At 44.8% G+C, this 27,539-nt stretch overlaps 1 protein-coding gene across 3 annotated transcripts in view; it reads left to right on the top strand.

Moving 5' to 3' along the window:
• POMT2 (protein O-mannosyltransferase 2) overlaps positions 1-27,266 on the top strand; it is a gene marked incomplete at its 5' end in the record, with an annotated part of 48,923 nt that extends 21,657 nt beyond the window's left edge. For 2 of the 3 annotated variants that reach the window (XM_084630153.1, XM_084630155.1), the window contains 13 exons: positions 953-1,062; positions 2,976-3,042; positions 3,861-3,933; positions 5,986-6,064; positions 7,485-7,636; positions 11,190-11,281; positions 12,418-12,494; positions 16,539-16,610; positions 16,895-16,954; positions 17,161-17,266; positions 19,915-20,055; positions 21,051-21,162; positions 21,788-27,266. In XM_084630153.1, the coding sequence (XP_084486279.1) occupies positions 953-1,062; positions 2,976-3,042; positions 3,861-3,933; positions 5,986-6,064; positions 7,485-7,636; positions 11,190-11,281; positions 12,418-12,494; positions 16,539-16,610; positions 16,895-16,954; positions 17,161-17,266; positions 19,915-20,055; positions 21,051-21,162; positions 21,788-21,893 (1,247 nt within the window). In that variant the 3' untranslated portion in view covers positions 21,894-27,266. The remainder of the gene's footprint in view (positions 1-952; positions 1,063-2,975; positions 3,043-3,860; positions 3,934-5,985; positions 6,065-7,484; positions 7,637-11,189; positions 11,282-12,417; positions 12,495-16,538; positions 16,611-16,894; positions 16,955-17,160; positions 17,267-19,914; positions 20,056-21,050; positions 21,163-21,787) is intronic. The other variant, XM_084630154.1, reaches the window with a different exon arrangement.
• Between the last annotated feature and the right edge of the window lie 273 nt (positions 27,267-27,539).

The following is a 27,539-nucleotide window of genomic DNA, read 5'->3' as shown; positions in this document are numbered from 1 at the left end:
TTAACTTTTGCTCAACTGTCCACTGCTCCAAAAGGTTGATCCGTCAGTTGAAGATCACCAGACTGCAGTGGTGTTCTGGCCACACCCTCTTTTTCTCAGCCAGGCCTCCTGTACTAGAGACAAAAAGGGAAGGTGGTGAAGAGCCACTAAGCGAATTTGATGCTGCCTGGTAGCTGGTTAATTGCCTTACTGCCTCTTTGTATTGTTGATGGGCACAGAGCGGCTGTAAGTGACGCTAAGGATTTAAAATATTTCCTGCATTTTATTTATTTCTTTATTTCTTTATTTTTTTGCCTACTCTTATAATAAGAGTTATATCAAAGATTCCTGGAAATTAAAGATTAGAAAGAAAATTTCCTTTTCTGTTTTCTCAGTGTTACTTTGTATTTTTGACAGCAGTATGTATATACTCAATTTCACTGTGACTCCAGTATAGTCAGTCAGTTTCTCCTCTTTTATTGTTTGAGGCCTTCGCAACAAGTGAGAGAACATTTTTAAAAATGGTAAGGTATGGTCCTAGAGCCACAAAAATTGTCAGAAGGTCACTGCAGAAGCTATTAAAACTTTTGTTTTTAAATTGACTAGTTCTCTTATTGACCATGTCCCTGTAAAGAAGAAAAACAAACAAACCCAAATACTCTAATTGTTGTGATTTAATTTTTTTAAAATAAAAACACTTTATTTGTGTTAGGTTTGGAAAATCCTCCCTCTCTTCCACTTTTTTTTGAAATGCAAATGTTGTGCCTCAGTCTAGTTTTGTCTTTTTAGTAGATTGTGGTGGATGATGGTGGGTAAGGGGATAGTGAGCTGACTATAATTATGCATGAGAAGGAAAATAGGCTTGCCTCAAAAGAAAGAGAGGCGTTTATACCTTGAGTCACCGCACTATAGCTTGACTGTGAGATGACGTTTTACAGGAGAGCTCCTTAAGACCTGTTGTCTCCCCTTTCAGACCTGGCCTATGGTTCTGTGATTACAATGAAGAACCTTCGGATGGCAGGGGGGTACCTTCATTCGCACTGGCACCTGTACCCTGAAGGCGTGGGGGCTCGTCAGCAGCAGGTCAGTGCATCACTCTACCACTGTCTCTCACTGCAGCCAGCATGCTCTGCTGACTTTGGAGCTTCCTGAAGGTTTATATCCTCTAATAAAAGCAGCTGCTCTTTCCCGTTGTCATGGTCTTTTATCACTCTGCTTGGGAAGGTGCAACTCTTTACAGTTCCCCTCTTGAGATTTATCCTGATATTCCTAAAGACCTACTGCCCTGAGCATTGAGACATCATGGTGATAGAGACCACATAAGTACTTATATTCTATGCTGGCCTCTGAGCACCACATGAAGGGGGTGGGGATAGGGTGCTGAGCTTTGCCCTTGTTTGGAAATCTTAGCAGTACAGGTGCCTGAATTCATACCACTCTTACACCAGGATGGGTGGCCTGCAATACTAAGTGTGCATTAAAATAAGGAGGTTTTCTTGCATGCCAAAACAACATGAAAAGAGAGAGCAGCTGCCACCTCATGGGAAAGAGTGAAAATCTTTGTTTAAAGCAAATTCACTTCTTGATCTTGAAGGGGGCATTGTTAAGAGTAAGAGCAGAGGAATGGAAGTCAGGACTTCTGCTTTCTGTTCCCAGCTCTGCCACTGACCTCCTCTGTGATCTTGGAAAGTAACTTCCTCCTCTTGTGTCTCAATTTCCTTATCTCTGTTTTGAGGATAATGATGAAAATGACTGGGGAGTTTGTGAGGGTTTGTTCATTAGATTAGATTTATATTTCTTTATATTTATAAACTAAAAGTAGTAAGAGGCACCAGTCTGAACTCTGTGGACACCTCTGATAAATAATTAAAATTATAATAAACCAAAGAGAGAATCAGCAACCCCATAACATATAGTGCTAGTGAATGAGGCAGCACAAAAATATAGCAAATTCTGACTTTCTTTAAGCATCACCCCAGCAAAATCTGCTTCCTCAGCAGATTTCCTAAGAAGATGTGCTTTGCAATGCATGCATTAGTATCTGTAAAGTGCTTTGAGATCCTCAAATGAAAGATGTTGAGGATAGACAGCTATTTGCTTCATTTTCCTCCATTCTCCATCACTCAGAACAATTACTTTAGAAATAGGATCTCAATGTCTGCTCCTGTTGCTTATTCCCAATCAGCAATTCTAACCATCCTTTGGTGATATTTGCAGTTTGTTGCTGTGGAAGTGATCGAGATGTCAGGCCCAGGATTTCTGATATCAGCTGAGGAATATCAGGAAGTTTGTGTTTGCAGAACAGAAGATCTTGTTGTAGAAAGAGCCTCTGAACTAGGACTGAGAGAAAAGAGAGAACTATATAGATAGGTCATTAAGACCATTACTTCTTGTCCTACCTTCATCTGCAGCAAGGGAAATTTAAGTTAGATATTAGGAAAAACTTTCTGACTGTAAAGGTAGTTAAGCGCTGGAATAGGCTTCCAAAGGAGGTTGTGGAATCCCCATCATTGGAGGTTTTAAAGAACAAGTTGGCCACCTGTGCAGGGATGGCAAGGACACCTGTCAGGGATGGCCTAGGTTTATGTGGTCCTTCATCAGCGCAGGCTGCTGGGCTTGATGACTTCTTGAGGTCCCTTCTAGTCCTACATTTTTATACTTCTATGATATCATTTAGAAGTTATTACCAGGGATGCACAGCACTTGCAGAGCAGTAGGGAAAAGGCAGACAGAGATGTTGCAGCTACAAGTGACATGACACACATTGGTAACACATAACTCCATTAAACAAGTGAGAGATGTGTCTGGGTTAAGCAATGTCCAATAGCCAGGACTTTCTAATTCAGGGACAACATCACAAAGTTATCCTGTATTTAATTTTATTGTATCAGCACTGGATGCACTTGGTATTTGTGCCCTGCTGATGGATGGATCTTGGACTTTGGCTAGATCCTGGCTTGTTGGTGAAATGAAATGGTTTATTATTGTGTTTCCAGGTCACTGCCTATTTACACAAGGACTTGAATAACCTGTGGGTTATAAAGAAACATGATTCCAACACAGGTAAACAGAACTCTAGCAAAGTGGACTGTCTAACTGATACTTCTGGTTTTTTACTACTATATTCTTGGGATCTCTTCCCAAATAGTAAAGGATTTTGGGGGGTGAGGGAGATTATCAATCACATCTTCATATTCCTCCTAGACTGTACAGGTGAGATGTCCTAACTTTGCTTGACTGATGGCTGCATTAGTAATGTGCCAGATGACCAAGGACTGCAATTTATAGGTATAGAATGGGGCAGATTGCAGTTACCATTTTCTTTAATTCATATGTGTGGCCCACAGAGCCTGTGGATCCCAGCGTGCAATATTCTATTGATCTGAGTAGAAGGCTGCTTTGGTAAAAATGGAATATTGCACGTTGGGGACCTGTTGTCTATGCAGACCACATCTTAGAACACAGAAACTATATGTGAAGCACGCTTCGTATCTAGGGTTTCCTTCCTGCACTAGCAGTGCTTAAGAAGATTAAAGTTGATTGGCTGCTGCTAAAAAAAACAACCCTTCGTATATATTTAAAGTATATATGTGCTGAACGTTGAGTGTTGTTCTCTCAGCCTTTCTGGTGTATCCAGGGGCAGCCAATCTCTTTATTTTAGAACTGTATCTGCTGTCTGGAATCTGCCATTATATGGTTCCAGGGATAACAGTTGAGACTGGTCCTTAGACTGATTCTAGGGGTTGCACCGACTCTGTGGTCCAATGAAATGAGTTGGCTAAGAGCATCCTCTGTTTGGCTTGAGATCAGCATTCTGATACCGTGTCTAAGAGTATTGATACCTTTTCTAAACCTGGTGCTATTGTCTGTTTTTCTGCCAGCAGATCATTTAGATCCTTCCCATTCTGTGGAGTTTGTGAGGCATGGAGATGTTATCCGGCTGGAGCACAAAGAGTAAGGTGTTTAAGAAATCATAGAAAAATATAAGAGGTTGTATCTCCCAATCCATGTTTTCTGGGAGTTGAACAGAATTGGCATTTGCCGTAGGATTGGTAAATGGGGATGGTGGTGTGAGATCTGACATGCCAATGACTAGAATTAGGCTAGCACAGACCTTCAACAAGTTCTTTGGTGCTATAGACCAGGGGTTCTCAACCTTTTTCTTTGTGAAACACCCTCCCCTGCAACATGCTATAAAAACTCCCTGGCCCACCTGTGCCACAACAACTGTTTTTCTGCATATCCAGTAGATTAAAAGTCAGGGTTGGCATTGGGGGGTAACAATCAAGGAAGTTGCCCAGGGCCCTAAGCCACAGTGGTCCCGCAAAGCTAAGTTCCTTGGGCTTCGGCTTCAGCCCTGCACTGTGGGGCTTAGGCTTCAGCTTCAGCTCCGTACAGCAGGGCTTGGGCTTTAGCTTTCTGTCCTGGGCCCCAGCGAGTCTAATGCTGGCCTTGCTCTCTGGTTTATTTTGGAGGACCCCCTGAAACCTGCTTGCAGCCCCCCAGGGAGCCCTGGACCCCTGGCTGAGAGCCTCTGCTGTAGACTTTTCTCCATATCTCTATTCCCAGCATGGGGTTTGTGGAGTTTCCCTCTGTACAGTCCCATATTTTGAATGGGATCTCTGAGCCACTGTCTTTTCTTGAGATGAGAGACCTCTAAACAGCTTCATCACAATGAAATATTTTTCTTTTTGAGAGAACCATCTGCAGCTCCTGAGAAATCTGTCCAGCTGCATGGTATGCAAAGTTAAGGGCTATTCCACAGCAAGACAGGAATTTCAGACCATTAATTCTATTGTTTGTGCCCAGACCTTTCCTGCCCTTCCAGTTTGTCAAGCAAGATAAGTACTTAACTTTTGCCTAACATACCAGGAATATGGGGCAAAAAGTACCCTCATTATTGCCTTGTGTACCTGGCATGTCCCTGCTGAAGTTCCAGTCAGACACTGAGACTTCAGCCGTGAAACTGTTTAAAATGATATGCAGGCTTGTCTTGAGGTCTCCCTCTTCAACGAATGGCAGGAAACCCTGGTGTGCTGGTTTTAAATCTGCATTTCCCCCCCTTTCACTGTACAACAGAGGAGTTTGTCCTCTCTACGCATTCATTTATTTAAATATACAGGACTTCTATTGACCTGCAAATTGTGCTATATTACTCTGTGACCTTCAGTATTGCCGTCCCCAAGCATTCAAAAAGCATTAATTAGATCCCCCAAAATCATGAGATTTAAAAAATAGTAAATGTTGGGTGCTTTTTTTTTGCCTTTTGGCTTTTGAACCTTGTTGAGGGTCCATGTTTTCAAACTTTTCTCTGCAACCATGAGAGCTAGAAACTTACTTTTTGTAAGGGAAAGCTGAGATTCTTAAATAATAACATGATTCCAGCAGCTGGGGCTTTAAGAAAAACACCAAATATATGAGAGTTGTGATAAAACCACGAGTTGGCAACACTGGATCTTGTCAACTCTCACATGCAGAGGAGGGCTGGACTTGGGATGGAAGAACCAAGAAAAAGCTAGGTGCTACACAAATGATGCGGCAAGTGATACTTTTTCTGTTGAATCCTAGCCTAATGGTTCAGCATGGTGCTAGGAGATTTTGTGCTGCTAGAGGGTGCAGTCTTTTGCATGGAAAATAAAACTAACTATCAAGAGTGGTCAAGACCTCATGGCATGTTTTGCAAGAACAGGGATGTTAGCCCTAATGCCCTGGGTAATTGTATTCTTCTTAAAATTCTGCCTCCCAGTATCATTTGAACTATTCATTTCTATGTCCTAAACTGTACTGTGTGTGGTCAGTACGCTTTTGAACACTTCCAGAGGTGCTTGAATGTGCCATGTGAAGTGATTCCTATATATATGGTTCAGAAATAAATTTGTAATGCCTGTAAAGTGCTGTGGAATCTGTATAAATAAATCTTTATTGGTGACCAAAATGAAAGCTCTTCACACAAACCATTCTCAATGTAAAATTGAAAACTGTGTTTTACTTGTAATTTAATTTCAGGACTTCTAGAAATCTTCACAGTCACCAGCACGAGGCCCCCATGACAAGGAAGCACTTTCAGGTCACTGGATACGGAATAGTAAGTGAATAGTAAGAATAATACTTCCTTCTGCTTGAGGGAGGTTCATCCCAAGACAAAAGATTAACTCCTACTTTTAGTTTTTTGTCTCTTAGCCAGTTTCTTATCCATGAGAACACTTACAATACATGAAATGCCAAGAAGGCCAATGGCATTTTGGGATGTATAAGAAGGGGCATTGCCAGCAGATCGAGGGACATGATCGTTCCCCTCTATTCGACACTGGTGAGGCCTCATCTGGAGTACTGTGTCCAGTTTTGGGCCCCACACTACAAGAAGGATGTGGAAAAACTGGAAAGAGTCCAGCGGAGGACAACAAAAATGATTAGGGGACTGGAACACATGAGTTATGAGGAGAGGCTGAGGGAACTGGGGATGTTTAGTCTGCGGAAGAGAAGAATGAGGGGGGATTTGATAGCTGCTTTCAACTACCTGAAAGGGGATTCCAAAGAGGATGGCTCTAGACTGTTCTCAGTGGTAGCAGATGACAGAACAAGGAGTAATGGTCTCAAGTTGCGGTGGGGGAGATTTAGGTTGGATATTAGAAAAAGCTTTTTCACTAGGAGGGTGGTGAAACACTGGAATGCGTTACCTAGGGAGGTGGTGGAATCTCCTTCCTTAGAAGTTTTTAAGGTCAGGCTTGACAAAGCCCTGGCTGGGATGATTTAATTGGGGATCGGTCCTGCTGGAGCAGGGGGTTGGACTAGATGACTTCCTGAGGTCCCTTCCAACCCTGATGTTCTATGATTCTAAAGTACACGGGAGGTTATAATGGAAGTTGGAGCTCATTACACAGGTTAATACATGATGTATGTCAGTGTGTAAGAATTAGAATAGCACGTAATTAAGATCTTTCCAAAATGTGCACAAACAAATAGCTTTAAATTATCACCACAACCCTAGCTTTGGCAGCACCAGACTCTTTAAATTCTAACTTTAAAGCTGCACTGACAGTTATTATTTTCTGTACATAGCCTTGTGGTATAGACAGATGGCTTCTAGGGTCTAAACTGAGCAGTGCTCTGATGTTTGTAAATCTGCTTTGAGTTTTAAATGCCCAGAGGCAAGAGACTACTCAATAAACGCACTATGCTACCCAGCCAAACCATCCAGTTTGAAATCCTTTTAAAATGTAACTTCATATCTTGAGAGCCACATATGAAGTTGAAGCAAAGAATTTTGGGATTGGTGAGGAAAATACATAGGTAGATAGTAAGCAGGGATACATCATGCATTGCTGGTGTCTATAAAATTCTCTTCCTGCTGGGGAATCCTTATTGTTAACACTCAGGAGGCTAAGCTGGGTCTGATCCACTCAGTTTTGTCAACACTGTAAAGTTTCAGAAGCTCCTGTTTTCTGTGTCTTGTTCTCCAGTGACACGTGCTTTTGGTTTTTTTTGGCGGTGTGTTTGAATGGTAGAATGGAACAGGAGATGCCAACGATTTTTGGCGGATTGAGGTTGTGGGCAGGAAGGCTGGGAAACGCATTAAAGTCCTACGGAGTCAGATCCGACTGACCCATCTGGCCACAGGATGCATACTTGGGTCCTCTGGGAAGACGCTGCCAAAATGGTAAATAATCTCTGAGCCTAGCTTGTGATTCTTCCTGCCAGCAGTCTCATGCTAGCAGCTGATGTTCCTTTTCTTACACAATTGACACAAGATCCCCTTGTTCAGTGGCAGTTTTTAATTTGGACCAGGGAATACACATCTTTATATTTTTCCTTCTCTTCTTAAAACGAAAAGGGCATCTGAAAGGTAGAAAATCAGAGTGAAATCTTGGATGAGGGTTATAAAATCCACTACAGTGAGGGGGTTAGCAAATAGCACTTCTAGAGAATAAAGTCCTTTACCAAGAGGTCCATCCCAGATATCAACATGGGGGTGTGCTTCAGTCCTGTTCAAGGGGGGGACTTGCATTAGGCGTGAGTGATGAGATCTTTTTCCATAAGCCAGTCAATCCTTGGCTTTTGCAAAAAAATTGCAAGCATGGGAGACAGTTGTGCTGAGGATGGTTGCAACATAGACCCTTGGAAACTGCAACTCTTACATCACCAGCTCATTTAGATGTAGGAGCTACCAGTGACCTAGAGGTTAAAGGCTCCGTATCCCATTCCACAATCCTCTGAACCATACAGTCCCTTGCTATTATATTTATATTGGTTCCTGTTCATTTTTTAATGGGAAGACCTGGACCACAATAGTGTCCCACACCCTTCTCTCCTATGTGTGAGCACAGATCTGGAGTATGAGAGCAGATGCAACAAGTGGCTCTGGAAGAGGAAAGTTTGTTTCAGATCTCTGTAAAAGCCTATGCACGCTGATAGTGCTCTCACTGATGGTCAGTGATTGAGTAGCCTGAGGCATTACAGTTATCAAGACTGTTCTTGTAGGCCCAGTCTCCTGGGAGGTAACGTGGAATAAGGCTGATCTAAAAAAAGGATCCCAGAGTTTGAACTCATTGTCTCAGAATGGACTGATTGCCTCTGGCATCAGTGTTCAAATAAAAAGGAAATATTTTTTTACACAACACAAACTTAGCCTGTGGAGCTGATTGTCACAACATTAAAGCCAACTGCAACTGCATAGTAAAAATACAACATTAAGACAACATTAAAGCCAACTGTATAGCAAAAAGATTAGACATTTGTATGGATTATGAGATCATCAGCAATTAAGTTATGATTTTTTTTAAATTGCAAGGGACGTAAAGCTCATGCTTCAGGAATTAAGCCACCTGCTAACAGAGTGAGGATAGGAAGAAACTTCTCCTAGAGGTAGGGTGACCAGATGTCGCATTTTTAAAGGGACAGTCTAGTATTTAAGCCCTCCTATAGGTGTCCCAACTTTTTCTTAAAACGGGCAAATTGTCCTATATTTTCTGCCTACCCCCCATCAGTCCTGGTGGGTCCTGCTGCTGGCTGGATCCCTGCTTGCCAGCCGCTTGCTCACCAGCGGTGAGTGGTGGGAGGGTCAAGGGGCCGATGATGGGGGTGGGTGTGCAAGGCTGGTGGCAGGGCAGAGATGCAGCATGCAGGGCTGGCTGCTCCCCATGCTGATCCTTCAGCGCAGCCCCTGCTGCATGCCTGCTCTTGGCCAGCAGGGCCCCACTCCCCATCCCGTTTCTGGCTGGTGCTGGCTATGTGCTGCGAGCTGCGGTGGTTGGTGATTGTGGACAGGCAATCGGTTACATGTCGCCTCTGCTGCTCACCCATTGGCCCTTTACGTGCTTCCCCTCTGCTGTCCTCTCCCTGATTTTCCCCTCCGCTGCCCCGCCCCGCTGCTCTTCAATATCTCTCCCAGCCCCTGGTTGGAGTGCTCAGCTTATCAACAGCCTGGCCAGCAGACTCCTTCCTTTCTCACACTGACTCTAGCTTGGCCGGCACCCCTGGAAAGCCCAAGATCCTCTGTCCTGGGGCACTGGCCAGGAGGAGCCAAGCCCTGCATGTGCCAAAGTCCCGCACAGCACTGGCACAGGGCAGCCTCTCCTCCCCTCAGCTAAGCTCTGGAGTTGGGGGAGGAAGCGATTTTCAGCCTGTTCATGCCCCAACCCTGCAGGCTCCACAGCAGCCCCCAGGGCAGGGGCTTAGCACCCTCTTTGCCTGCCCCCCAACCTCGGGTCCTGCTCCCAGAGAACGTGGGGCTGTTCCACCCCCTAGGCACCCTCGTCTGCTGAGCCACCTCTCTAGCCATGTTCACTGAAGTCCCTGCAGTCAGGTTCCCTGGGCCCTGATGCACAATGTATCCTTAGGGCTTAACCCCTTCCTGCCAGCACTGTAGCCAGGGGACAGGAGGCGGCTGGGTTATGTCGGTTGCCAGCAGCAGCCTGGAGGTGTTAGCTGCCTTTTGACACTGTGTGGGCAGGAAGGGACAAGCTGGTTCCAGCCACACAGGAGCGGTAGGGGTGGGGGAAGAGATGAGCTCTGCAAAGACACAGGCCAGGTCACCCCTTCCCAGTTTCCTCCTCCCCTGTGGCTGGAAGCAGCTGCCGTCCCTTTCCTCCTGCACAGTGCTGAAAGACTACTGCTGGCCACATTCTGGTGTGAACCCTGGCAGAAATCTGGGGAGGGGGCGCATGTGACCCTGCATGCCCTCCCACGTGTTGCCTCGGGAAGACACAGTGCCAGGTTCCAGGAGAGGCGGGTCTGTCCTGGGGGCCCAGTCAAGCCTGGAGGGCAGTGTATGTGTGTTACCCCTCCCCGTGTGTGTGTGGGGGGGGGGTAGGGGTGTGTGTGTCATCCTAAAGCCTTAAAGATAAGAAGGTAAATAAAAAGAATCCAACTACGCAGTATTTCTTTTTAATGGGCTCAGTCAACTTGATGTTAATTTGAACAGCTATACGATTGATTGCTGTTGAACTTGCTTGAATACAAGTAATTTTACCAGGTGTCCTGTATTCAGCATAGGGAAATATGGTCACCCTACCTATATGGAGGTTGTTCTGTAGTTTCCCACTTAAGGGTATTGTATTTTTCTTTCTGAGCATCTAGTACTGGCCATTTTGGAGACAGTATAATTGACTAAATGAACGATTGGTCTCATCCACTATGGCAATTCCTTTGTTTCTGTAATGGAGTTGCTCTAGGTATGAAGTGACTTTTAAGGTAATGGTGACTGCTTTTCCTGGGGAGAATCTAAAAGTTGACTTGAAGTTGTTGGGAGCTCCACATACTCAGCTCCTCTGAAAATCAAGCCACATATTTATGTACCTAAATATGGATTTCGGTACCTAATTTGAGGAACCCCAACATGGAAGTGTTGATCTTCATATATACAGCAGTCTTGTGACCTTAGACAAGCCTCAAATCCAGTCCAGTTTCTGTTTATGCTCTGATAAGGCAGGACTTCTGGGTACACAGAAATGAATCTGTTAGGTTGGATGCTGCAATTGGTGCTAATTGGTAGCTAGACTTGGGGGAGGAATGTCAATTTGAATGCGAAAGCTTATGCTCTAATATATTTGTTAGTCTTTAAGGTGCCACAAGTACAATTTGAATGCGAAAGCTTATGCTCTAATATATTTGTTAGTCTTTAAGGTGCCACAAGTACTCCTTTTCTTTTTGTGAATTGTAAATAGTGGCTCTCCTTCGGGAGGTAGGTAACTGACTGTCCTGCTGTTCCTCAGGGGCTGGGAACAGGTGGAAGTCACCTGCACTCCATATGTGAAGGAGACTCCCAATGCCCTTTGGAATGTTGAAGATCACATCAATCCCAAGCGTAAGTGATGAAATCTCTTGGACAATATGCAGGTTGGCTTGTTTGTTTCAAGGGGAGAGAGTGAGGTTATCAAGAGGTCAGAGCAAGGCACTCAATGTTTGGGATCCCTGGGTTCTGGTCCCAGCTCTGGTAGTGACCTATTGCATGATCTTGGGCCAGTCATTCTGCCTCAGTTTCTGTATTGTAAAATAGGGGGATGGTGGGATTGAGAGATATGATGTTTATAAACCACTTGGAGATCCTCAGGAGCTGCAGAAGTGTGAAGTATTATGGAAGAGCTGGTCACAACTTGATAGTTAAAGTTGTAACTGATGTTTCACTATGAGACTTACTTTGAGCCCCACCTTACCAGCTTTTTAATTGAAGGGACTATTCTGAATGCAAGTGTACAGTAGAAGTTTTTAGATGATTTTTCGGAAGTGTAGGATCTTCACTGCCCTATTCCACACTTGCCTCATTCTTTTTTCCAGGAACATTCCAATAATGAGGTTGCTAGAATTGTGACATGGGGTAAGAATAGGGTTGAGAATGCCAGTTGTGACACACAGCCCCTCCAGCACAATCCAAAAGTTAGACCCCTGTGTCACAGCCTTATTCACTGCCTGCTTGGTTTGCGCGTTACTCAACGTCCTGATTTTTATCACACAACTTGCTGGATTCTGGCCTTGTTAAAACCTGCTAACATTTTGCAGCCTTTCAGAAGTACTATATTCAACCCAAGAGAAATAAATTCTGAGCTGTTCATTTGGTCCAGAGTCTTCTACCTTTGTCATGCATTTTGCATTTTCCCATTCATGGCTGATCTGTGGATAAAGAATAGTCTATGAACAGTGAGGCTCTTATTTCTGCTTAAACACAAAGACTGTTTATTTCAGGGAGTTTTATCTGTTTCTCGCGCTTCTGAAAGTACAGTGGGAAATCAATGAGTAGATCAGTTGTGAAATTCACTTGGGGATACTTTCTTGACTGCAAGAGGCTGTGTTTAGAATATGAATGAAATGCAGTGAGAACCAAGGAGGTACCAGAAGAAGGTTACTCACAGATTTGATACAGGAGGAGAGAGTTTATCGTGTGTGTATGTATTAAAGGAAGGTAGCATGTACAGGCTTCTAATTCACTTGTTTTCTTTTCCATAGTGCCCAATATCAGTCTGGATGTTCTGAAACCCTCCTTCCCAGAGATTCTGCTGGAGTCCCATATGGTTATGATCCGGGTAGGGTCGCTTTATTTCTAGATTGTCATGTGTATGTTTGTTTTTTAACTCTTGAGCTAAAAAGAAATATTCTGTATTGTGATGTCCAGGGAATAGCAGCCGTCAAGATAGGACAGAATATATATTGCCATAGGTTACAAGGATTTATACTTAGAGAAGAAGGATGGCCTTATGGTTGAAGTTCTAAAATGGTACTTGGAAGATCTAGGTTCGGTTTCTGGCTGTTCCATACACTTTGTGTGACCTTGGGCAAGTCATTTAATCTCTCTGTGCCTTATGTTCCCTTCTGTAAGACAGGGATATTAATACTTCCCTACCTCATGGGACAGTTGTAAAGATAAGCTCATTAATGCTTGTGAGGCACTCAGATAGTGCAGTTATGGAGGCCATAAAAGTAAGTGGATAAACACTTGGGGATACTTGAACATCTGATGGAAAAATTTAAAAAGACAAAAACCCATTGTTTAAAAAAACTCATCCATGTTCTGTTTTCTGCTTTCCTCTTCCCTCATTCTTTGTCACCGAGGATGTTTGCAAAAAAGCAGATTTGTTTTTCTTCAGTTTGACTGCTCTTGTAGTCTTCTCATCTGAGACTGTTTTGTATGACCTTGTTTATTCTCCTTTCTGTGCCTTAGTTTCTCCATCTGTAAAATGGGGATGATACTGACCTTACAAAAGACTCTGAGGCTAATGTGGTGTTTGCAAAGCTCTTTTGAAATGAAAGGGGCTCTAGGAATGCTCAGTAACATTATTAATACTAATAATTTCCATGGCAACCAGTTATAATATTGTTTTAGATAGGGAAATATCAACATAACTGTTTCCATGGAAATAATTTTCTTGTCTTGAAATGAGGACTCTTATTTCAGAGTGAAGGAAAACCTATAGGAGTAGCTGAGTTCTTAAATAGCTAAGATCTGGCTTCTTCCACACATGTTCTCAGCAGTAGAGAATTGGGGAAGAAAAAACTAGAGAATACTTGGTCTTCGTAGTAACCTGGGAAACATTCACATTTGTGTAGTAATTTTAAGCTATAGGTATCCTCTAGGACAGAGGTGGGCAAACTACGGCCCACATCCATCCTGCAGGACTGTCCTGCCCGGCCCTTGAGCTCCTGGCTGGGGAGGCTAGCCCCCAGGCCTTCTCCTGCTGTCCCCCCTCCTCCGCAGTTATGCCGCCACGCAGGCAGCGTGGCTGCCTCCGTCCAAGTAATGGGGCTGCGAACTCCTGCCACTTTGAGCAGCATGGTAAGGGGGCGGTGGGGGGGTAGATAAGGGGCAGGGAGTCCCGGGGGGCAATCAGGGGACAGGGAGCAGGGGGTGGTTGGATGGGATGGAGGTTCTGGGGTGGGGGGGGAAGGTCAGGGGACGGGGAACAGGGGGGGTTGGCTAGGGCATGGGAGTCCCAGGGGGCCTGTCACGGGGCGGGGTGTGGATAGGGGTCGGGGCAGTTCGGAGATGGAGCAGGGGGGGTTGGATGGGATCCTGGGGGGCCTGTCAGGTGACAGGAGTGGGGGGGGTTGGATAAGGGGTGAGGTCCTGGGGGGCATGGTTTGGGGCTGGGGGTCCCGGGAGGGGGCGGTCAGGGGACAAGGATCGGGGGGGCGTTGGATGTGTTGGGGGTTCAGAGGGGGGCAGTCAGGGGGCAGGAAGTAGGAGGGGGTGGCTAGGGGGCGGGGGTCAGGCTGTTTGCGGGGGCACAGCCTTCCCTACCCGGCCCTCCATACAGTTTCACATCTTGATGTGGGCCTTGGGCCAGAAAGTTTGCCCACCCCTGCTCTAGGATGCAGCTTCTAGAGGATGACAAGATCATGCTCTTTGATTGACACTCCATCTAGCAAAAGGCATTGAGGATGACCAACATTCACTGTAGGAGCACATGTGTATATATATTCATGCACAAATCTATGTACACAAAGTATCAGGTGGCAGAGGGAAAAACTCCTATAGTTAAGTGATACTTTCGATTATAAGACTTTTTTCAGTTTGCAAACTTTAACTGTTTTGGCTCAAATTTTCCATGCCAGCTGCCTGCCTTAGGTTGAATTTTACTGAAAGATTTCAGCAAAAGTAATTCAGCCATTTCTCAGAAGTTTGAGGGAAAAAAATATTTTTTCCCCATTTTGCAAAAAACACAACAAAAAAACCCCTTAAAATCATTTAATTGAGAGGCAAATATTGTCTCCATCATTTGGAGCAGTGACTTGAAATTTAGTAGGGGGTTTGTTGTCCTGGTGTCCGGGATATGTCTGTTGCTGTCCCCATGAAAATCACATCATGAGGTGGTAGGGCCTGAGCAGAACTTTCCATGCAGTTGCTCCTCCGGGGTGCCAGGGGCTGCTGTGGCACTAGGTATCAGTACTGAGAGGAGGTAGACTCTTTCTCATGTGCTGGTGCCCAGCTGACCCAGGCAACAGGGAGGAGAAAATAACCTGACTGATCTGCAGATGGGTGAGGATCCAGACCTGTGGGGGTTTGTGGGGAGGGAGACTGAGACAGGGGTTCAGAGAGTAGCAGGAAGACTGGGATGAACAGCAATGGGATGGTAGGAACTGGGATGAGCAACTGTGAACTGTGGGGTGAGGTAATGAGACATGGAGCTGAGGGGTGGTGGAGCAGGGGGAATGGAATGGGTCAAGGAAGGCAGTGGGGAGCCAGGGATGAGGACAGACAGGAGGGGCCAGAGGCAGAAGGGGTTAGGCTTGGCAGGAGCAGATACAGAATGGTCCTTAATCACTAGATTCCACTCCCCTCAGACCCTGCATTGGAACCCAGGATTCCTGAGTCTCAGCATTCCTCTGCTGCCAGCAATAGCTGTAAACCCACTGGCAAAATGTGTGACTCCACTCCCCCTAATGGCCAGCTTCAGTGACAGAAGTCCTGTGAAAAACATATGGGATCATGTAATTAAAGAGATTATTGTAATGCATATGCATAAGAGGCCTGAATGAAGGTTGCATAGGCAACATTAATTCTGGCATTTCCTGAATTTTGAGTGCTTGACTGTGTACTATTCTTACTGTAGCTTTCTGTGTGTACTTTTTTGTAGAAACTGTGAAAGGAGAACTGTTTGAAAACCGATTCAATGCTTTTGACCAAATTTTCAGATCACGGCCTCTTATATTCCATGTCCAGGTTTTCATTTCTGAGGTTCTGTACACTTGGATGTGTGCATGCAGATTAGGGCATTAGATAACCAGCTAGCCATTTTGCTGGTACAAATAATCAGGCATGGAAAGTTGCTTGCATACTTTTAGAGGATGCAGACTCCAAATCTAATCCTTTATTTACTATCAGGTGTTAGCTGCTTCACAGGTCACTGCTTCATGTAAATCTTGGGCCAGGTTTAGTGCTGGCAGTTACTGTGAAGCTCCTTCCCCAGCCCCTTCTCTCTCTAGATGATATAGAGCCTAATGCTTGGTTTATATCTGGATTTTAGTGGGAACGTCTCAGATTCAAACCAATATACTTTACCTGTGCTCTGAAGATGGTGGGCTTACTTCTTGTTGTTTAACAGCCTTAGAGCAGAGTTGTTGTCTTTCCAGTGTGTGTACAATTGGTGCAATTAGAGGGAGAGGCTCCCAGATACAAAGCAGTGTATGTGGAATGGGGACCTAAGCTTGGTCTCTGATTCTGATTTGTGGGTCAGCCTGGCATCTCTGTATCTTACTGGTGTATGAAGCAGTCCCCAGGAAATTTTTTGCCATCACTGCATGCTGGTGTAATGAGAGAACAGAGTAAGGCCTTTGTAATTGCAAAGGGATGTGACTTGCAATAAAGTGAAATAGTTGTGGGGATTTTCAGGAGCTCATCTCCTGCAAAGTAATGGGCTTGTAGGAGCACTAGCAAAGCCTGACGTTCAAATCTAGGTGCTTCTGAAAAGGCTTAACCTTCCTAGGGCGTTTGCTTATGCACACATGTGAAAATATCAGAAACAGGATTATTCTTCCTATGCCTCAGAAGCCCTTCCTAGACAGAGAGCTGCCATGCAGGACTTGCAGCACAACTGCCTATTGACTGTAATTTTCTTCTCAACCTCCTATAGGGAAACAGTGGTCTCAAACCAAAGGAGAATGAAGTCACATCCAAGCCTTGGCACTGGCCCATCAACTACCAGGTATGCTGACAAATCCACCTTCCTGTGTGATTGTAAGTGCTTTTGATAGGGGTATGGCAGAGGGCAAACTGCAGAGCTGTGGGACTGCATCTCTTTATTAAAATACATGGACTACACTTCAGCTGCTGTTGAAATAACCCTTTTGTTGGCACGAGAAGGAACTTCTCACCTTTCTCACTGCTGACTCTCTGTGGGAGCCTCAGTGAGTTTGAAGGTTGATGTGGGCTCAGTAGACACAAACCCATTTTAATTTCCTCTGATACCCTGTCCCTGTTCCTCCTCAGGGCCTGCGTTTCTCTGGAGTCAACGAAACAGATTATCGAGTTTATTTGCTGGGGAACCCGGTAAGTGGGGGATTTTTGCAAAACAGGTGACTTCTTCCTTTAGCAAATATTTAGTTTTCTCCTGGCTTTCCCAGAGACAGTGGCTCCCTGCCCTTCCTCTTCTCTAGCTGCTTTCTTCCCCTTCTCTTCTGTGTTTACAGTTAGCTTTCCATCATGTCTTATGCACTCTGCTACTTCCATCTCCTCCTTTGCTCTTTCCCACACAGGTGGTCTGGTGGCTGAATCTGGTCACTATTGGATTGTACCTCCTAATGGTAACTTGCGCTATTGTGGCCATGAAGAGGGGAGTTCAGCTGACAGCTGAACTCAAAGGTAAGTCCAGCTCTCCTACCCTACTGCATTTCTAGGCTTCACTGTTGTGATGGTTTGTCATCCTGGTTTCCTGTTGCAGGAAAGCTCATTCTCTCTCTGCTGTGGAACATCAGACCACATAGAAATTGAACAAAATGTGTTCAAGAGGAACATGACAGCAATGAGTACAACTATTTAAAATGTATAATGCTATAGAAATGCTAAATCTTATACTTGGAAGGATGTAAATGCCAAGGAAGGGGAGAGGAATTAACAGTTTTTTCAGGCTGTAAAGGGCCATTATGAAAATCTTTTCTGACCTCCTGCATAACACAGGGTATAGATTTAACTCTGATATCTCATCTAGCCCAACACATTTCAGTTGAATTCAAGCATATCTTTTAGAAGGACATCAGCCTTGATTTAAAGTCTGTTTTTAAGAATTGTTCATATTAGTCCAAGGGGTTGTAACTAAGAGGAGTGGGATGAAATTAAAAACCAGGTAAATTTAGGCTAAATATCAGGAAAATCATCCTGACACTGAGATATACAAAACTATGGAACAGTCTTCCCAGGAAAAATGCAGGAAGCCCCATTCCTCGAGTCATGTAAAACTGGACTGGACAATGCTCTAGCAAAAATCCTGTAGGGAGCAATCCTACATTGGCCCCAAGAGGGATGGATCAACTGGATCCCTCTCTGGTTCATGGCTGTGTGATATGTGCTGTATTAATATTACACATCTGTGTTGAAAGGAGAAATGCTAGCTAGTGCCCATTAGGGAGCTGACAGAGAGAGGGTACTAGGAGGAGGATATTAACAGCCCTTTCTCCTTCCTTAGCCTCTTCCATCCACAGGTTACAAAGCACTTCACAAACCCTAAGGAATCCAGTCTCACAACATCCCTCTGACATAGATCAGTGTTTCCCCCATTTTACAGATTATTGGGTAGGAAATGAGGTACAGAAAGGTGAAGTGATTTTAGCTAAAGTCACTGAGGTTACGTCTACACTGTGATGAAAGACCCGTGGCATGGCTGTGGCTGACATAGATCAGTTCAGGGGTCAAAAAATTGCAATTTAAAAGTACCGGAGCCCAGGCTCTGACACCCTGTGAGTGGGGAGGGTCTCAGAGCCAAAGATTCAGCCTGAGCCCAAATGTCTACATTACAATTTTTAGTCCTGCAGCCTGAGCCCTGCAAGCCCAAGTCAGCTGGCCCAGGCTCAGAGACTTGGTACTTCACATTTTTTATCGCAGTGTAGACATACCTACAGTGAGTTATTGACTGAGCTGGAAATAGGATCCAGGTCTCCTGCCCTGTTCCCCTGGTTCTAAATACTAGACCACATTCCTTTCCAGGGAATGGGCTAACAGTGGGGATCAGGGTGGCTGTCAAGCTACTCCAGAGAGAATCCTAGAAATCAAATCCCAGTATGCATCCAATGAAGTGAGCTGTAGCTCACGAAAGCTTATGCTCAAATAAATTGGTTAGTCTCTAAGGTACCACAAGTACTCCTTCTCTTTATTCATTGAGGAAGACACTATTGGTAGGTATTTCTGTGTGATACATTTTCTGCATGAATAATACAGGTGGGATATTGTGGGTAACCTTGTGTTACCTGCACAATCTGGGGCACCCTGCCTGTACCCTACTGAGGGCTCAAGGTGTCACCCAGTCAATTTAGGCATGCCCACCCTTTCCCTTCCAAGGGTTCGGGGCATAAGTAACCTACTCTTACCCATGCGGCTGAGGGAGAAACCTGGTCAGGTTAAGTACCTGCCTTTACCCACAGGGCCAAGAGCTCTACGAGTCTGCAGGACCTTTTCCCAGTGAAAGAGCCTTACCCTGCTGTGCTCTAAACATCTATTTATTAGCAACACACAGAGAATACACATACCAAGCAAATCTATTATGCTCACCACTCCAAATATATAGACAAATTTTACCCAATGGCCAGTCAGGATCCACTTGTCTGGGGGTTGCCAGCGATGTCTCTGCATGTCACAGTCATGCAGAGGGTACAATGTCTTGCAGTTTCTTGTTGTACTGCAGTCCAGAGTTGATTCCCAAAGAGTATCGATTTTCACTTACATTATATAGGTAAAACTAGCTATTTCCTATCACATTATCCCACACCCCCAAGTAACAAAAATTGTAACCAATTACACACTGGCACCTATGTGTCCTCCTTCCTGCCTGCATTTTTTACCTTTTATCTTTCATGTCCAAATTGTAACTTGTGACCTTCTCTGTTTGTGCAGGTGGTCAGCATAAATTTACTGATCAAAACTTATCTTATGCCATTTGTTAAGTCTCCCTCTGTATCCTCCCTAAAACTTCCCAGTGCCCGGGTGTCTCTACTTTAAAACCGTGGTGGTTAACACTCTTGTTAGGGACATTCCAGAGGTGGGGATGCTTTATCTGCAGCAAATCATTCTTTTTTGTCAGTTTTAGTGCTGATCTCCCTGAGTTTCATCCAAGGCTGGTTTAATATGGGGAGGGGTGCTGGGTTTGATTAGATCCCAGGCCTACACTTGGAACGTAGACCTGCTAAGCCTGTTCCTACCAATCTTACTGCTATTCATACTCTGCCTCCTTGGTGCTGAGGTTTGAAAGAGTAGCCAGGGTTGTGAAGTTTCATCTACTGAAGTGTGTGTTTGTGTTTCAGAGCTCTCCGAAGTCTTGCTACATAGTGGAGGGAAGATCATGCTGGGCTGGCTCCTCCATTACCTCCCTTTCTTCATGATGGGCAGAGTCCTCTACTTTCATCATTATTTTCCTGCCATGCTTTTCTCTAGCATGTTGACAGGTAAATACTGCAAAGCAGAGACCCTGAAGGTAGAGGGGAATAGTAGGGGAGCTGAGTTGGAAGGGGTATTTTTAAAGTGACATAACTAAGAAATCAAGTTTTTTCTTTCGGATCTCTGGTTCAGGGCTAGTGCTTGGACATGTATACTGGTTCAAAAGTGTTTTTAACCCTAGCTGCTTAAGACATCGAACCCTATACAATTGTGTCATTTGGATTACCATCTTGATTTGACCTCCGAGAGGCTGCTGTGCTAATGGATAGGGTATTGGACCGAGATTTAGGAGACCTGGCTTCTTTTCCATGCTTTGCCACTTTCTTGCTATGTGACTTGGGTGAGTCATTTCACCTCCCCTTGACTCTGTTAGATCCCTTTCTGTATCTTGTCTGGTTAGAGTTCTTCAGGATTTGGACTGGCTCTTACTGTGTTTTTGTATAGTGCTTTGTAATGGGGCCTTGATCTCAGCTGGGACCTCTAGACACTACTGTAATACAAATGATACATTAAAATAATCCATTTCAATTCCAACATTATTTTTAGCAGTCTCTGTCTTCAGACCACTAAGATATAAAGCTTTATGGCTCTGTAAACTGGAAGTCCCTGTTCTCAAATGGTATAAAGCATTAATCACTGACCCTGGTAGTACATGAGCCTTCAGCTACTAAAATCATGTTGCACTTGAAATAGAGGGGGCAGAAGAAGCAAGATGGTAATTGGAATTATGTAATTTTGCGGTCTGATACCTCTGTCAGGACTAATCTAAAATATTTTATTCCAGTGGGAATGTTGGGAAAACCAAATTTCTAGAGATAGAAAGCTTCATTTCTTCTGCTAAGGGTCAATAAGAAATCAGACTTTTAAAAACAGAATTGATCCTTTGTTCATATAGAGCTTTATCAGCATTCGTTTATGACTGAATGTATCAAATATAGCCTGCATCTGTCTCCTGGCTTCCAGCATGGTGTCTCTAGTTATTAATTTTATTATCTTCTCCTAGGAATTACATGGGACACATTGCTGAAGTTCTGTGCTGGGCGCCTGTCCTGCTCCGTGGGGAGGAGGGTGTATACATATGGGACTCTGGCACTGATGCTGCTCATTGTGTACAGGTGAGAGAGAGCCAGAAGCTGAGCTGCTTCTGTATGTAAAACAACATCGGCTGTATCATGGAAGCGTTGGCTCCTTGACACATGTTGGTTTTAACTTTTCACTCTCTCAGCTCCTTTCCCCTTTTTGTCCTCTGCTAAACTCTCGGATAGCAACAAACTCAGCGCTGAACCCTTCATATGAACCAGATTCAGCTTTGACAGCTTTTGTCTATCTCCTGGTAATGAGTTTGCAGAAACCTTTTCATTACAGGCAGTCTCTTTGTTTAACCCCGGAGCTCAGTTGGTACAAATGCTGTCAGCTGGACTGGCTCCCTTTTTCCCCACCGCTCAGCAGATACAGACTCTGATCCCCACCCCACATGGTGCCAGACCATCGATCTATGCTATACTTTAAAAATGTATTGATTAAACATGTTTATAGGCTTCCCAATCCCATCCCACCCATGGTAAGGCCACGAACCTGGCTGTATTAATGTTGTTGAGCAGGAGGGAGTGGGCCTCAAATGGAATCTAGAGCAGCCCAAATGGAAACTCCCATAGGTAATCCACATGACTCAGCTGTTTCTGTGACCTTGGTACTGAGCAGTTAATCAGACCTTGACAGGTGTGTTGATCCTTTCCACAGCTTCTACCTCTTCCATCCCCTGTCCTATGGGATGGTGGGACCTATGGCTTCAGATCCCAACAGCCCAATGGCAGGACTCAGGTGGCTGGAATCGTGGGAGTTCTAGAGCCGGCAGGAGCCTGAACAAGGGAATAAGAAACACAAGAACTATCAAGTGTCAAGCTGATTCATGGGTACTTTGAGGCAAATGGCTGTGAAGCACCACTCTGGAGAACTCTGGGGAATCTGCTCCCCATAGCAGTCCACTGTCTCATCACTGATTTGCATAGTCTGAGTCTTGGCAGAGGGTGACCACAAGAAAGACCCTCGGAGTAAGACTCCAGCCATAGGTCCAGTAGATTCCATTTCTGAGGCCAGCTACTGCTCAGAAAGAAGACCTGGGTCCTCCGAGCAATGTGTCTTAGAATTCTTTACAGTCATGCTTTGGCCTGTCCAGCAGCCACACTGGTGTGATTTGGAGGATGTATGTGTTTATATCTGTTGGAGGGTAAAGTTGCACACGTCCGTCTTTTTGTCTCTGCTCATATGAAAATCACTTGATTGCAAGAAAGAACTGACTATAGAAAGCACAGTGTCCTGAGACATTAAGGATCTTTTCATATTTAATAACTTTTATTGGTGATGTTTTATATATATTTTGGAGAATGTCTGGGGACCGCCCAGTCCTAGCCATTTGCATTTCACTGATCTGATGCTGTGTTTCTAATACCTGGCCGAACTGAAAGTCTCTCAGTGGCTTGAAACCTCCATAAGCCATTGTGCCTTGCCTGTCTCCCAGGCCCTTTGCAAACAGAAGAAGTGGAGATGGTTTATACTTGCATGTCCCCTTGCTTTCAGGCCACCTGTAACCACTTATAATAATCACTGTGTAGCTAACTGGCAAACCTCATGACAGCTCAGAGCCAGACAGTTCCAGTTCATCAGTCTTGCACTTCTGTTAGAAGATGCTAAGACGCTCCAAAGATAATTGCAGTGGGAGCAGCAGGTTTCTTTTATTGCTTGTCTTGGGTTCTTTGATGTAAGGGCCAGCCTCTTTGGGGATGCACTGATAGGGAACCCTTGCTGACAGCTGTCATTCATCCTTTAATACCAGCAGTTCTACTGCCAATAACGGCTTTGTGAGAGGATGCTAAAGCTTAGCGGTCACTGGACTCTGCAAAGCCTGCTGCTAGTTCTGGGGTATTTAACCACTAATATTCCTCTGCTGAAGGCAGTTTTTTTCCAACAGGAAACTGCACTTCTTGTTACTATGATAAACTGCCAGGCAAATGAGAAGCGGGGAGTGGAGGGAGAGAGAGAAACCAGAACAAAAACTCTTTGCTTGTCTGGTGAAGAGAGCTCTCTGATGCTGAATCGATCCTTTCACAGGCAGTGGGGGTGGATGGGAAGGGACCTGGTCCTTGAACAGGTGTGGGGAAGCTTTTTAATGAGGTATCTATTCCTTTGTTCCTTTTGTTCCTCTTCTTTCCCCTCAGTTCACTACTACTGCCCTGTAGCATCCAAAACAAACTGTCTTGAGTCCCAGCTGTGTGTGTCCTTTGAGGGAGCAAGGTTTGCGAGGCAATTTTTCATATGTATCAAGGAGATCAAGCCCTTCATTTCAGATTCCCTGCTTTGCCTCTCAGTCCTGCTCCTGAATATGTATTGGGTGAGTATCAGTAACAGGTGAGTGTGTCTGAGTTTATAGATGAGTTCTGCTATACTCCCTCTCCACTCTCCATGGATTCTAATGGGTTATCTGGAACATGAAAGGCTGTTGGTATAGAGATTGTGCTAACATCTCCAGACCAGGCTGGATGGCTGTGCTGTATGCTGGGCTGAGGCTCAGTTCAGACCTGCTGTCACTTTAATAGGGGAAATGTAGGAATGTTCAGTTAGGCAGCTGCTTGCTATTGTAACATGCTGGCTCAGTATGTCATATCCGCCTCCAGAGGCCAGTCCACATATAAGATAGGAGCGTACTACTGGTACTAGCTCAAGTGGTTTTGGCCTTTGCCTTTGCCTTTGCTAAAGATTTTGAGTTAATCACCTGCTGACAGTCCATGGTGGGTCATTACTGTAATTAACTGCTGGGTTTGAATATCTCTTTCTATTTACTGTGGTAGGAAGTGCTCCCCCCTGGCTTAGTCAAGGCTGCTCAGAGACGATATGTAGGAAAGAAGGATCAGGGAGAGTATTGAAAACATCACCAAATCCTGTTTAGTTTGACATGTGGAAAAACAGCAACGGATTATAAACAGGTGGTAATATGATAGGCAGGCATTACACTGCCTTATTTTTAATAATGTTATTGGGTATCTTCTATTGCCAGTAAGAACATCAGCTTAATACTGTGTTGTCATGAGAGTAGATTTTTCCTGCAGAAGTCCCACTGCCAATGGGAGGAAGTGCCAGGGGCTCATGTAAGGGGTGAATTGAGATGCAAAATACCCCCAAACACTGAAGACCCAGTAATAATATATAGACATGAACGGCAGCAAACCAGTCCCTTGCTACTGAGAAGTAAGAAATCAGTAGGTACCTATGTAGGATGGTCCCAAAGGTGGTTCACACATCTTTGCTATCATAGGACCTTTTAGCTAAGTCAAAATGTTGATTTAGCAACCTCTATTGCTGAGGAAGTGGAGCAGTAAGAACTTCAGGAGTAACATGAGAAAGCTGGGCCTCTCCTTGGTCATTGTTCCTGTCTCCTCTGCTGCACTAATAGGTCTGCTTCAGATTTGTGGGGAGCTTGAGTTGGCTAGCTGAAAACACTACCTGACTCACTCTCCCTTCCAGCTTTTTGTGCCCAGGTCAACTTCAGTTTCAGTACAAACAAGAGGCTGCTTGTCTTTGGTGCTGGGAGTTTGGATGCCTCTCACTGGAAGTTTCTGACTGGCAGAAGAGCTAACCCACTTCTTGGCCCCTGTGCATCCCACTGTCCGCATCTGGGGACACACCAAAAAAAAAAAATCTAGTTGTCCCACAATAATGAACAGCCCATGACCAGACTCTTGAGTTAGGGTATTAAAAGGATTGCACTTGGACATTAATAACTAGCTTTTTAAAATGGGTACAGCCTGGGGGGGTTCATCCTCTGAATTCTAAGAGCCAGGTCCTCAGCTGGTGCAAATTGATATTGTTCCCTTGTCTTCAGCAGAGCTATGCTGTCTTACCCTAGCTGAGGATCTGACCCTAAATATCTATTTCTTGAAAAATTCACCAGGCCATCACTGAGAACAAAACAACAGTGTGTTTGTGATACCTACAAAATCTATTAATTTGTGCTGCTTCTACTGGCACTGCAGCAGCATTTAAGCTAGGACACACTTTCCAGAGCTGTGCAGATTTGAAGCAGTGGGTGCAGTGAAACTGACCCTTGTCTTGAGGAGGGAGCTATTGCTCTACATTGCCTCTGTTTAGTCAGAGGTCTCCACAAGATCATCTGTAGACTTTCTGCTTGGGTTCTAGGTCTTGATAAACACTAGTTCAGTTCAGTCTGGCATTCCTGACTGTGGAATGAGCACTGGTTCATCTTGAGGACAAGTCATTTGTCCCCTTCCCCAGTCATGTGGAAACAGCTAGCGGTGCTTTCACAGGCCAGAAGATGCTGCTGTCTGGAGCAGCTGCTCCCTGTGAGGTTTCCCAGGCAGCCATCCATTATTGTTGGGGAGGTCATCGAAGTCAATCTGTGGAGCCAAAATGTAAACATCTGCAGGCTTCAAAATTCCCATTCCTGCTCTTTCCTCAGATTTATACTGTAAAACTGTTTTCACTTCTCCAGTCTTTGGAGGATACAAAGAAGGGCTTGAGTTCAGCATATCCAACTTATTTTAGGCATTCCATTTACCTGAACAGAGGTTCTGTTGGCAATCACTGCAGGGGCATGCATGCCCAGTCCAGCAGCAATGACTGAATTAATTCCACAGAGCTAGGAGCTCATGTCTCTGGGACAGAGTTGTGGTCCTGAAAGTGCCTTTGCTGGGGCAGCCCTGGAAGACTCGCAAATAAACATGTCTGCAGTTCATCATCACTATGTGATGCACCTATCCCCAGATCCGCTAGCAGGAAAGCCAGCATCAGTCTTATCTGCAGATAATTTCTTTTGAAGCCTTAATTGAATGGTTTGTTTTACTGACGCTCAGAACAAATTAATATGATCCAGCTTTTTATATCCCCTTCTGCCCTTCCCCCCCCCTCCCAGAGTCCTGTACTCCTTTCTAGGCTGGTCCACTAATAACTGAGCTCTTTGGATGTGCATCCAGTTTCCAGAAGAGCCTGGACCAGAGTTGGGCTGAGCTGCCATGTCCTCAAGGCACAGAATGCCTGGCAAATGCACTCATGGCAAAGGCCTTGTAATAAAAAGCTGTAATAACTGACTTCTTTAACTGCATCAGCAGAGAGAGTTCAAAGGGTGGGACTCCTGCCGACTGTCCCTCTTGTTTGTGCCTCTGGGGGTCTCATCCAGTGTTTTTCAGTGGAGCTGAAAGGTGTGCCTGTATTTTCTTCCAAAATCTTCCTATTCATAACTCTCAAATGTTGGCAGACCTGGTGGCTTCCCTTCCAGGGTCATGCCCATGTGACTTGGTCTCTGGAAGCAATAACCAGCAGTGGGTACATGAGCTGTGTGCTATGCACCACTAGAATACCCCTTCTTTTCTCTTATGTCCCTGCTGGACCCTGAGCATCCTTCTATGGTTGCCCTGTATCATCAGCTGGGGCACCTGGATGGGACTTCCCCCTTCAGAGCAAATGACCCTTCCTAACTGGTCAGGTGTATGTCATGGCGGGGAGGGAGCTGAGGAGTGTTAGAGCATCATAAGGCGCTTTCTCCTTGAGGGGGGAAAGATAGGAGATGATGCTATGTCCACAACATGCCCAGCCCCTTTAAGCAGCCTTGAAAAGCAAGAAACCAGGACCGAACTGGATCTGTCTCCATGGCAGTAAGCCAAGCCATATGGCTGTCCCTGTGTTACTTTCTTTCTGAAATACACTTCATACTCTGTGTTTGGGGGTCAAGGGCTACTGACTGTTGCACATACTTTTTGGGAGGGAGCTAAGGGGGGATATTATACTGAAGGCGCCATTGCTATTTTATTTATGTAGACTCCTAAAAGTTAGGCAGGCAGGTTTACCCTGTCATATTAAGGGAGTGATCTAGGCTCTATCCTGGAAAATATACCCAGAACTGAATAGAAGTTTGGAGGTAAAGTGATGATGGGCTTCTTTTGTGACCCTATCCTTCCGCATTATTAACCTTACTAATGCTGCTAATATTAACGTATTTTGGTTGTTTTTGTGTATGTCTCTATACATGTATTATTTGACTGCTGGCTCCTGATTCTCTTCAATTGCAGAGCAGCGTGGTATACTAAATGCAGTGTAAAAGGATGGGAGAGAGCTTCCCTTGAACTAAAAATGGATTTTGTAAAGAAATTCACAGAAAATCAGAGGTAGAGTTTGGACTTTGGTTTTGTAATAAATAACTCCTTCTTTCAAAGTCTTGTTCTTTTCACTTTTGTATTTTTATTTCCCCCCTTTACACAGATATAAAGCTGTGGCATGAAGTTTAAATGAGTGTTACAAAATAGGGGCTAGACCAGTTTCAGTGGTGCCATGCGGGGGGGAGAGATAGCTCAGTGGTTTGAGCATTGGCCTGCTAAACCCAGGGTTGTGAGTTCAATCCTTGAGGGGGCTATTTAGGGATCCGAGGAAAAAACTGGGGATTGGTCCTGCTTTGAGCAGGGGGTTGGACTAGATGACCTCCTGAGGG

Source organism: Lepidochelys olivacea (genome assembly GCF_965140295.1).
Source record: "Lepidochelys olivacea isolate rLepOli2 genome assembly, chromosome: 6".
Lineage (NCBI taxonomy): Eukaryota > Metazoa > Chordata > Testudines > Cheloniidae > Lepidochelys > Lepidochelys olivacea.
The sequence above is the reverse complement of the archived record's forward strand: the minus strand, read 5'-3'. Positions and strand labels throughout refer to the sequence as shown.